We start from the raw sequence: 12,295 nt of genomic DNA on the forward strand, positions 1-12,295 counted from the left end.
GTTCGTGTACATTCTGAACACCAAAATTATAATTCCCTAATTAAGACAACGATGTTAAGGCTGTCTTGCAAGGACATTCTCTAAAACTCTAAATTTAATATTCTTATTGCACAACATGATCTAGGGCATCCTGGGATTCCTACTTCAGCATTACAATCGATCCATTAAAATGAGGCCAATGTACAAAATAATAGGTATTTCATATGAATAAATGTATGGTTCGGTCAGGGATGCTTCTGCCTTAGCAAAGTAAATCAGGCACTTTTGGATAAATACATTTGCCAAAAGACTGTGTCTATATATCTAAAAATATATTCGATTTTGCTGCAAAACAAACAACTTCCTCTTTCGTCACCCTTACATCTTGTCCCATACTGTTTTCTCAACAGACGGTTGTCGCACGCTGAAGTTTAAGCCGCCATTTCATGGCAGTTATCTGGAGCGTCACGTTTACAAGAGCTACATTATAAAATCGAAAGATGATTGTGATTTAAAATGCTACATAGACGATGACTGCATGTCTACAAATGTCGGTATTTTGGAAACGGGACAATACTTATGCGAGCTGAGCGACTCAGATCATGAACTACATCCTGAAGATCTTCAGATTAGAGAAAGATTTATTTATACAGCAACTGAGGTGAGATCGCTTTTAATTATTTTGGAAAGAATCCTGGTTATTAAGTATAATTATAAGCAGTGGCAGACATGATTTTCAACCCAAAAAACCTAACAAAGGGTAAAAATTACATTTTGTGCCTTTCTAAGTAAATACTGGTAATTAAAAAGGTAAAGAACTGAAATAGAGCACTCGCCTCCCACCAATTTGTCCCAAGTTTGCTTACCGGATGTTGATGTCATATGTGGGGTGACGTCCATGCTCTGTTTGTTTTTGTCTGGGCTCTACGGTTTTCCTCCTTCAAAAACAAGCAACAATTCCAAATGAATTCCAATTCGACCTGGAAATAGTGAACAAAGACTTAGTCTTCCATTTTGTGGGTATGCCACCAAAATTCCCATTTATTTATTTATTTATTTTTTTTATTTATTTACTTATTTATGTACTTAATACAGTAATTAGGCCAGCAAACCCTTCTAAAGGGGCATGAAGATATTACTTTTGTGTCATTTTTCTTTTCCATTTTGTGTTAATGAGTGACTTGTGTCTTATGAACAAAAGTATCCAAAGTTGTTACTAATTTTTCAACAGAGCGCTTGCGTCAATAATAGGTGTTCATCAAAAAGCCGCTGTCAAACAGGATTTACTGACCGAGGATATCGTTGCGTGTGTTCTGCAGGATTTACAGGAGAATATTGTGATAAAGGTAATACAACATTTCACGAGTTTCTGATGTTTAGCCAAATTCTTGTATAATAGCAAACCTAACTTTTGCTTAAAGTTTCGTTTTTTTACGTATGCTTTTGTCAATTCCCTACCGTTATTTTCTTTTCTTTCATTTCACATTTTTTATTATTATCAGTTAAGATGATGACGAGGATGCACCTAAGTAAAATTAACGCTCTCGGCTGCAGTAATAAGGTCATATATTTTTTTTACCCAAGGCTGTTTTTGCGTGTTGCTGGATAGTGCGACGGTGTGGTGGTTAGCTTGTAGTTTACGATCAGTTGTTCCTTTAGCCATGAATGTTTTCCTCCCAATGTTTTTCCCTGAGGCCCTGGACAACCAAACGATGAAACTGACCAGCCTTGCAGGACTGAGGAGTGAGCTAATTCTCTCATCTGTTTCATGTGACAGCACTAAGGCATCTATCCAGATGAAAACACATTGCTTGTTGAATCCCTTGGTTTTCAGTGTCTTATCCTGTATGCCTTTAGTAATGTGATGTCCTTACAAGTCAGTAAGCAAGAAAAAGATCCAATCAAGAATACTGAATTGTAATGTACTATGCAGAGCTTTATTAGTATGAGTAAGGAAGCATTCATGCCTCTCCATCAAATATAAATGATTTTGCCTTCTAAAAATTGTTAACTTAGTTGCAATGATCTTTTAGAGACTATTGGTCAAAATTCAGCCCAACCTGGTGATTCTTGCAAACGTATATTGGAGAGTGGATTCTCTATAGGGGACGGGGAGTACTGGATCGATCCTGGTGCCAGAGGGGAACCTTTTGAAGCATACTGTGACATGACAACTGATGGAGGTACACAAGCAGGTCGATTCTTTCTATTGTAAATTTCAGTTGTAACCAGCAAATTCCTATCCATGGTCAACTTGTCACGATGGATAAGGCAGATCATAGACAAGATAAATTAGGCATTTCTAAATCGCCTTCTGCTTCTTTTTCAAACCAAGATGTTGTACGGCGTTTCAAAACAAACTTGGTTTCTGTACACCTGTCGTTAATTTGATAGCAAGGCTTTTGACTCGTGAATAAATATGATATATGATTGAGATTCTTTTGATTATGTTATCCTATAAAACAGTAAATGCCATAATTTAAAATAAAGATAAATAAATAAAGTTGTTGTTGTTGGCAATGTGGTCGATTTGTTAAGCAAATGTTTTAATCAATCTACTTCCAGGTGGTTGGCTACTCGTGGCGAATGTTGTGACAAATTCCTCTGCTTCTTTCCCCAACTTTGCAATTCAATCATCATACAACAGAATCAGTGAATATGGCAAGAATATGACGAGAATAAGCAAGGGCGCCATGAAAAAACTGCGGGAGCACTTGTCTTTCAGTCAACTGAGATTCCATTGCAGTAAACAATTGGGACGAACTTTCCACGTGACCACGGTCCTTAACAGCACAGGTGAAGCTGTAGTCCAGTACTTCAGCGGTCTGACGAATGTCCTGCCAGCCTCCTGTGGTTCATTTCAGAGAATGGCCGACGATAACTCTCAGTTGTCTGTGACTTGTGATCAGTGGGGAAATAACAGCTCGCACCCTCTGGGAAAGTGGGGTCACTATGATAAACAGGAGCAAGCGAGGATGTACAACTACGCGGCATTTGTCCCACACAAGCATTACTGGAATATCATTAGAAAAAAACAGTTATGCGATGATTACAGAGAGAATGGCAAGTTATCGCCGGGCGATTTCTGGAGAGTCTATGTGCGATGAGAGATTGATTGTTGGAAAATGACTGCGCGTCGACATTAGCAAAAATATGAAGGTCGCCTCATCATTTTGTCACTTCAACTCTCCAATAACCAAGAATAAACAATTCCAGAATTTGTCATCTTCATGCATGTACGGTTAATTTATACTATAAAATTGATATTTCAAGTAGAGTATTTGAGTGACTTATCCAAGTCACCAGTCCATTCACGTCTATTGGACAACCTTCCACCACTCCAGAAGGTTTACGATGCCTTACGGTGTTTGGTTCCTGATCGGTTTAAAGCTACGATGACCAACTACTATGACCTGGGCTCTCTTTTAACGTTTTTTGCATGCCGGGATCATCCAGATAGTCTCTGTACATAGTTTCTGAATAAGGTCTCATTTATGCATGTATTTGTCTTCGTAGGCAAAAGCTAAGACTAACAAAAATGGTAATTTTCTTTGCAAGTCTCTGTCGGTTTGTCTTGATAACTTTCTCCGCCGTGTTGTGTGCAGTTTTGCCTTGTATGAAGACTGAATTGAATGAAAATTAGCTAAAATTATCCGGCGTTGGCCGGTGGCCTTAGAGGCGTTTGCGCGAAGAAAGGGTACGCCAAGCGGCAGGAAAGGATGAGATCTAGAAGCGGCTGTATTTGTGCAGATACTGGTTCAGACACCTAACAGACTCTCAGTAATGACAAAAGCCTCATACATGCACAGATCTTTTTTGGAAGTGTTGCACATAGCTGAATTGTGTTGTGCACTGTACCGCATCATGTCGCAGGACCCTGGCGATATCAAACATTTGAAAATAAACACAACACGTGTTTATAAGCCTCATCAGTGTATAATAATACCGCATTAATGCGGTAAAGAACATTTTTTTGTTTTTGTTTGTGAGTTTTAGTTCCATTGCTTTTCTCTCTATACAGAGAGAAAAGCAATGGAACCAAAACTCACTGGAATCACGCTAAATCTGATCGCTCCAAAAACCACATAGGAGAAAGAACAACAGACAATAGAATTTAGCCAGTTTATTTGAAGACTCGTTGGCATTTTAAATTGAAGTAGGAATAGTTTTTTCCCGTACAAATCCTTATAATTTCACCGTTAAGCATGCGCAATGGTCGCCGTGACACTCAAAATATAACACTTACGCAAAGGTCATGGTCTATATCTCTCATATAGCTTGGGATACCTGTGGTATTATTGGCCACAACTGCACTGCTGCAAGGTGCTTGTTGTTGTTTGTGTCGTTGCGTCGCCCGTGTAAACCAGGACAACGCAAGCATAAGCAAACAAAGAAAAAACAAAAAAAAACAAAAACAAAACAAAACAGAAAAGTAGTCACAAGTTGTCAGTGGAAGTATGTCCTGTTTTCAAAATGGCGGCGTGTACCTCGGCCATCTTGGATTTAAAATTTCGGCGCCGAAATTTTAATTTACTGTGCCTGCGTTTGTCATCTTGTGCTTATGCTTATCGCACGTGTAAACAACCTTGTGCTTATGATTGCTTCGTACGTGTACACCAGCCTTTAAGTACAAACACTTAACTTTTTGTAAATTTTGCATATTCGTTGTTTTCTTCAATTTTGCTATATATTTCATGAAAGACTCTCTACTAAAAACTTCCCGTTGTTGTATGCCGTCCCCCCGTTAAAAGATCTTTAATATTATGATTATTTGTATCATTAGAACAAACAACAACAAACAAGTGTACCAAGTACGTTAACAGCGATTCGAAACTTTAGTGAATTGATAGTTAGCTTTTATCCCGAGTCCAGCCGAGGTACAACAGGTCAGCTAAGGATCGACAATGCTGGAGCGTACCGGAGGAATATCTAAAAAATGTAGCTTTATTTGGCTGGAGTCCTCTTCAGTCTGCTCATTCTTGAAAACAGACATCTGGGAATCTGGAGATTACAAAGGAAAAGGCTTGAAAACAAGCGCCGGGGTCGGGAGTTTGTAGGGGGGGGGGGGGGGGGGTCTGGAGCCAGAATATTTTGAAATCTAGAGGCTCGGAAATGGTATTAACAACATTCTCCAGGAGATATTTTCTGTCGCAAAGTTTCCGACAGTTTTTGTATAAGGTTGTAACTTTGTAAATTTTCGTCACAAAATAAAGCAAGTACGATTCAAACACTACTTTCAACTAGTGAATACTTTACGTATTTTACATCTTTTCTCAAATAACTTGTGAGCATGAATCGCATTAATGTTAAAGGAAGTAGTTAACTATTCAGTCAAAAATGTTACGAGATGCGATCCCTTGCTTAAAAAGGACTCTAGAATGACAACAATAACTGTCAATAGCAGTAACTAAATTTCATAACAACTGTAAAATGGCGTTTTACAACATATTATTATAAGTTTTGCTATTGACCTATACAAAAGAATTGGCAACCGGTACCATGCAAATGCCATCCAGTCTTGTCTTATAAGTGTTTAGGATGGACAAATGAGTAAAACGTGCTTGATGCATTTGAAAACGAAGCCAGGTTTTCCATTCCTCTAGCATTTGCATGCATTTGAAAACGAACGCATTCCTGTTGAGCTGGTGGCAGGATTACGTAGATTAGCTTACAGATTCTTACTTCTTGGCCAATTAAATCTCGTTCGTGTACAGTCAAAGATTTCGTGTCGCGCGTCACTTGCGCTTCGTCGCGCTTCTTGTAAACAAGAAATGCTGGCTGGTTAAAACGCTCTTTTATAGCAGATGTTAAACAATCTAATGCTTCAGAGTATAGTCAAGAGCTGTGCTCGGATGTTGTGGCACACTAGTGCCCATTTCATAACGTGATGGGGCGTGTCGTTTTCTTGGGAGCATCTTCTTTCTCTTTTATTCTTCATACGCACCTCATACTCAAACAAAATAAAATGTCGTCCTCGTAAAACGTGGGGGGAGGGGGGAGGTGGGTTAAGCCCCCCCCCCCCAGCCCCCCGGCTCCGCCGTCCCTGGGATCGATCCTGAGGTGGATCCTGTGACCTTGGTGTCCCTTACTCTGAGGGGCAGATAAAGCCACGGTTTGGTCTCTTCTCGAGAGGCCGGATAGCGAACACCGACAATTCTAAAGAAAAATTAAATTTCTTCACTGGAAAAATTAATGATGAGAAATTCTACGGAATACGTGGACAAGTGGCAAGTGCGTGCCACCACGACATTTAGCAGTTACGTGATCGAGGGTCTCGTGTATAGAAGCAAATAACTGCAGGGGAAGTCCTGATGACATTGAAATATCAGAATGAAGAAAACTTTTGCCCCTAGGGCTAATTTTAGGTTCTCGCTCCTCTTGAACTAATCAGTAGCAGCAAACTCAATAATAGTGAACTGAACTATCTTGCTCATCACAATGAGTTAATAATAAGTTAATATCAGTAACGCATCATTAGTAGTCATGTATGTATTCAGTTCAGCTGTGAACATATAAGTCCATAAAAAAAAATCGTTTCATGAGGATCGGAATCATCCGTAAGCTAGTTTCTTTAGCTAAATGCCATTCCTAAAAGTTTTGTGGATGAAATCTGTACGCATTTTCAGCGTACGTAGATTTTCCAGAAATCTCCCGAGGATTCGATGGCATTACTTCCCACGTCATCGCAGAGCCAATAGCTTCCATCAATAACCCAGTGATACTCGTGGGCGACAAATGCTGCGTGGTCGTACATTCTCAATTGTTCCTTTTTATTATAGTGACCCCACTTTCCGACATGGTGCGAGCCGTCATTTCCCCACCGACCACATTTTACAGACAACATCGAGTTATCGTCGACCATTCTCTGAAACGAGCCACACGAGGCGGGCAACACATCCGTTTGGCCGCTGAAGTATCGGACTACAGCTTCACCAGTGCTGTTAAGGGCCGTGGTCACGTGAAAGGTGCGCCCCGGCTGTTGTTTACTGCAGTGGAACCTCAGTTGAGTGAAAGACAAGTTGGCTCTCAGCTGGTTCATAGCGCTTTTAGTGATACCCATTCGGTTATTGTGATAGTTGCTGATCCCGCGGTAAGTCTGCTCAGCGGTCCAACCAGATGGAGGAGTGTACGCGTCCATTGACAAGTTAAGGTTGGCAACAAGAAGCCAGCCTCCTAAAACGACAACGAAAAAAGCCAGTTTATTTATAAACGGTTAGATTTACAGCTAGAAGCTGAACAATCAGAACAGAAACTCCCTACAAATGTCAACTGACGTTAACAATTTGGTTATTTACAAAGCGTGGCTCAAGATTTGAAGCAGGGACTACCTTGAAACAAATCCAGCTAGTGGCCAGAGAAGAACTCGAACCTGGTGCCTTCAGATTACGAGACCCGCCCTAGGCCACACCGAGTTCCGGATCTGAAGGGGTCTAATAACCTGTGGGAAATATTAGGAAAGTAATCTTGGAGAATGTAAGTGTTTTGTATCATCTCGCAGGAGAAATTACAACATTTTTGCCGAGGAATACTCAGTATGAGTCAGCTTTCAGTATAACATAATTGCTATAGTCTTTTTCTTGGAAAACATTATCATAGAAGCAACAATACTGTTATATTTCATTACCTCCGTCAGTTGTCATGTCACAGTACACTTTCAGCGGGTTTCCGTTTTTCTCAGGGTCGATCCAGTACTCGCCGTTTCCAATGGAGTCTCCAGAGTCCCGGATGTGTTTGCAGGAATTTCCAGGCTTTGAACGAAAATAACCAAGTTTCTCTAGGAAGAGGCAGAAAAATACAAACTACTTCAAGGAAGTCAAATTCTAAAGGCATTATTAGGTTTTACCTGTCTTTGAATTATAATTAATATTAAGAGATAAATTTTACACAATGATGTAATGTTACTAAAATAGATTTTCAGATGTATCTAGAACATTATACAATATAAGTAGCGTCTCATGGCTCAATGAGTGAGTTAGTTAAACATTTCTCAAAACTTTTAACCAGAAAAGAGTGAAGGAGCGCGAGTAGTGGGTGCAGAGTGTTGTTTACACTTACTTTTTTGACAACTGATTCCCTTATATCCCAGGTTACAGATGCATGGACTTTGTACTGTGCTCCAACCGTTTTGACAAATAAATTTCGAGCTGACAATCTGAATGGAATAAAGAAAACAAATAAAATTAGTCAACTTCAAACCACCTAGCGGCCCAAATTGCCTTCGTCTTAAAACCTGCTCACGAACCTCAGTTGCACTGTTATGTATTTTTCACTGAAAACCCGCTGTAGAGGGTGTTCAGTAAAGAAACGTTGTGTTACATTGTATGGTATTGTATAGCGTCTGCGGATGACGAACTTTCGACGCCTCGCCCTTGCAGGTCACTGCCATTGATATCCAGAGCTCTCTACTAACAGAATCATCCTATGAAAACCCACTCATGGTAGGACGGACTCGGGACGGCCATCTAAGACTGGTGAAGAGAGTAATGGAGGACACTGGTGCAGCGTCTACTAGTGAACTTAATCCACAATATCAATGTACTGTACTGTACTGTACTGTACTGAACTGTAATGTACTGTATGGAACTGTGTTGTATCGTATTGTATTGCATTCCATTGCATTGCATTGTAACAAATTACACCTGACAACAAAAACAAATGAAGAACAATCCCGGCTCTGAAGCCCTAGGATACACAAAGCGCTTGTTTGAATCCCCCTAACATTTTAATTCCTAGATGGACAATGGTGGTTAGAGACAATATGGAGCAAAGGTATCTACCAAGGATAGACTGGAACCACCAACGTCCTCAGACAGTTTGTAAAATACAACAAAATAAATTACGGTACGACTACTGTTCACGGGTCACTTAAACAAAACTGACCAATCAGATTACAGGACAAGAACAATGAATTTCAACCAAAGCCGATTGAACCAATCACGAGTGGTAGGAAAACAACAATTGAAACCCCAAAGTTTTGAATTATTCCCCGTAACATATTCTTTTCACCTATATTAAAAGTCGAAACTAAAGGCTGGGGGCTAACTAGAAAACTTTCCAGTTAACTTAGCCCTCAGGCTCTAATAATACATTATTGGAATGAAAATGTAAATTTGTTTCTTTTATTTAAACAGTACTATTTGCAAAATTGTCATTAGCTTCAGACAGCAAAATAAATGATGACGATGGCAATAGTAGTCGCACTGTAAAGTTGTATTTGCATGAACACACATGTTCTTGCTTTCAGTTTTTCATTCATGCGTGTCCTTGCTCTTTTCTTTAGTCGTTCTCGTCCGAGTTCTTTCATTTTCTCATCCACTCAGTAACCAACAGCAATCGTCTGATCATACGTACCTGTATCAGCTCAAAGTAAATCCATCGTTTGTTTTCCTTATAGTTTTCCGGTTTGGACTTTCTTGTTTGCCCACTCAAGTGACACGCTTGCGTTTTTTGACCATTAGTGGTCAGACAATTGTACGATTTGCAACTGTCATTTCTCAAACATCGTAATCCGCATTCTATTTCGCCTTCCGCACAATAACCAATCACATGACCCAACAGAGAGTATCCTGGAAATGATCAAACAAATAGAAACTGATAATGAATAAACATTGTTGACTGAACTGAGATCAAAACATTGCTTATTTGAGCGGTAGCCCATGGTACCTATTGAAGGAAAAAAAAAAACAAAAAAAACAAAAAAAACAAAAAAAAACACCTATACAAAACTAAACAACACGTCTGCAGAACGCCTGAATATTCGAAACTGCATTCTGAGCATAACTAGTTTTCTTTCTTTTTTTGGAGTATTCCTGTGTCACTTGTATGTATGTATAATAACATAACATCGCATTTCTTTCTCATATACCACTTATCGACGTTCATATGCTAGGAGTATGCAGGATGTTTGTCACATGAACCTAGTTTAAAGGTCTAGCTAGCAGGCACAATTTTCTTTTCGAGGCCAATGAATCTAACTTACTTTTTTTTTTTCTATAAAAGGCAATGCAGAAAGCGTGTGTATAATTTGGCCTTTTGAATTGAAATCGTCCGTAATTACTTGCACAGTTCCTTATCTTTATTTCTGTTGACATAGACTCACCTTCATGTCTCTCAACGAAGGTTGACATCGACTCTAAGTTTGAAGCAAGCGAGCCAGCTGCCTTGTACAACATTCTATTGTGAAGTAGTAGCAGCACCACTAACAGTAGACTCACACCGTTTGACATCATGCTGTTTTCACGAAAGAAGAAATATCTTTTCAACAACGATCTGTCTTTTAACAAGACGTGGCGAAAACTAGAAAAGAAATTTACTGTCGATCGAATTTAGGGTGTGAGCAATTAATGAAAGAAATTGATTATTTATGAATATGAATATGAATATGGCCAAAGTGTAATTTAGTGCTAGAGAGATCAAATTACCCGTGGGCTCCCGAAAAATTGATCAGCAGGAAGGCGATGAAAACTTTTCAATTGGCCACCTTTTGAAGAGGAATTGTCAATTTTGTCATGATCTCGTAACAGTTTCTAGTTTAGTGATCAATCAATAATTTAGAGCCTCGTGGGAGAAAAAAGGACGATTCATTCTGTTAGTAACATAGCTACAAATAATTAAATTGAACAAAAAACCGCAATAAATATTGAACATCGATCTAAGACCATATTTACTTTTAATCTGTGATGTAATAATTCTATTTTCCCCACCGATTGTGGACTACAGAGGTCTCTTATTTTTCTTAGGGACAGTAAAGCAAGTGCATCACACGAGGAAGACAATTTTTTGCGCTAGCTTGCGTGGTTCACTCGCTTTACTATCCCTATAAGAGGCTGCACGTAGTGTATTCCGATTGATGCCCTGGGAAACCTACTCGCCGGCTATACAGCCTGGGACTGTTTGATTTTCAGCAGGTGTGAGTAAAGAACTAACTGGCTAAAAAATTTCCGATAGATTACTGTCCCTGGCTTCGTTGACTCATTTCGCATTTAATGATTACAATAATTCAATTTCATACATAAATTTTCCCTACCGTCGCGATAATTTCGATATCTCTATTTCTCAGTGAATATCTCAAACCTCTAAACAGAGCAACCTGACAGTGGAACGAGAATCAAATATTGCACGTAAGACCGGTGTTTACATTTCGCCTTTTACTTATTTTAAAAGCAGGAGGGTATTCTGAAAACAACGCATTAAAACTTACCATAAGCACAGTACTAGCCTTGGGGAGAGTTTCAAATCCTTCGTTTTTGCATTTGTTCTTGTCGTTTCTTTAAGTTTTGGACTTATTTCAGCAGTAAAGCTGGTCGTAAAATTTCGTTCTTTCTCTACGCTTTTCAAGGATACTGAGTTACTGGATACTCAGGAAACTGTAGGTGGCACTCAACCAACATCTCATGCATTACTGCATTTGTTTATATTAAAGTGTGACCATTCAGGAAAAGGAAATTAAAGTAATCACTTACCAAGACTGTTTTTACTTTCGTCCCTTTAAACACTCTTGCAGGAAGCCATTGTGAAAGATAGGTAAATATTTTTTGTGTCGGTTTCTATGCGTCTGCTGTGAATCTAGTTTTACACTTCACCCGCCCCGATTGCTGTCAATTGTTAGTTTGTTAAAAGTCTCAATAAATGATCAACAATCTGCACCAGTGAATAGTTACCAGGCCTTTCTGCTCTTAGCCAAGGGCGATATTGTTCAGTATAAATTCTCTCAAACACTTCCCGGCTTTTTTCCAGAATTTGATATGCAAGTTTGCAAACTAAGGAAAACACGCATGGAGATAAATTGTCCTTTTGGTTTTAAGCGACGTATCCTTCTCTACCTCGCTTTCTCGATCTGCTGACCTGGTAAACTGAATTTGCCATTTTATTAAAGTTGCCCGGCGAAGACTGACAACAACTTTTGGAGCTTCAAAGGCGTCAAAGCGCTCCAGTAAAAAAACTTTATACAACTCCCGATGCAAATGAAAAGTGCTAACGAACGCGATCGCTAAACAAAGAGTTCATAAGCAGAAAAAAATTAGTTGTTTGTTAGGTCCTACAGCTGAAATGATCAACTTTGTGAAACGTTTGGCTAGTCATTGCGTTGACTTTGGTCTTGATCTCAAAATATTAGTCTTTATATCAGTCTTCATTTGAGATTTTGGAAAGAATAGATCAAGCTCAAACTCAAACATAAGGCTACTATGGTACGTTCTGGCGATGCGGAGCATGCCGAAATCAGTAAGTGTAAAGGCATTTAATATACCGGGCGAAATACGCTGCCAGTCCTTTGCGAAATAACCCGCATAAAAACACAACAAATTAAGCATACATT

At 39.2% G+C, this 12,295-nt stretch overlaps 2 protein-coding genes across 4 annotated transcripts; one reads left to right on the forward strand and one right to left on the reverse strand.

Annotated features, from left to right (window-relative positions):
- Positions 1-361: 361 nt before the first annotated feature.
- On the forward strand, positions 362-3,237 carry LOC146466129 (uncharacterized). The gene is made up of 4 exons (XM_085127761.1): positions 362-640; positions 1,211-1,325; positions 2,013-2,162; positions 2,545-3,237. The coding sequence occupies exons 1-4, from the start codon at positions 518-520 to the stop codon at positions 3,084-3,086; spliced, it is 930 nt and encodes a 309-aa protein (XP_084983887.1). The 5' UTR covers positions 362-517; the 3' UTR covers positions 3,087-3,237.
- A 1,856-nt stretch (positions 3,238-5,093) lies between these two features.
- On the reverse strand, positions 5,094-12,224 carry LOC146466130 (uncharacterized). Of its 3 annotated transcripts, none has more exons than XM_085127739.1 (6): positions 11,442-12,224; positions 10,079-10,209; positions 9,331-9,545; positions 8,035-8,131; positions 7,604-7,753; positions 5,094-7,152 (listed from the first exon to the last, which is right to left on the reverse strand). In XM_085127739.1, the coding sequence occupies exons 2-6, from the start codon at positions 10,206-10,208 to the stop codon at positions 6,602-6,604; spliced, it is 1,143 nt and encodes a 380-aa protein (XP_084983865.1). In that variant the 5' UTR covers position 10,209; positions 11,442-12,224; the 3' UTR covers positions 5,094-6,601. The 3 variants fall into 3 exon arrangements, with proteins under 3 accessions (XP_084983865.1, XP_084983866.1, XP_084983864.1); XM_085127740.1 differs by lacking the exon at positions 11,442-12,224 and adding an exon at positions 11,180-11,429; XM_085127738.1 differs by lacking the exon at positions 11,442-12,224 and adding an exon at positions 11,180-11,429 and having other exon boundaries at positions 10,079-11,068.
- Between the last annotated feature and the right edge of the window lie 71 nt (positions 12,225-12,295).

The sequence above is a fragment of the Pavona decussata genome, unplaced genomic scaffold (genome assembly GCF_977016875.1).
Source record: "Pavona decussata unplaced genomic scaffold, jaPavDecu1.1 SCAFFOLD_153, whole genome shotgun sequence".
Taxonomy (NCBI): Eukaryota; Metazoa; Cnidaria; class Anthozoa; order Scleractinia; family Agariciidae; genus Pavona; species Pavona decussata.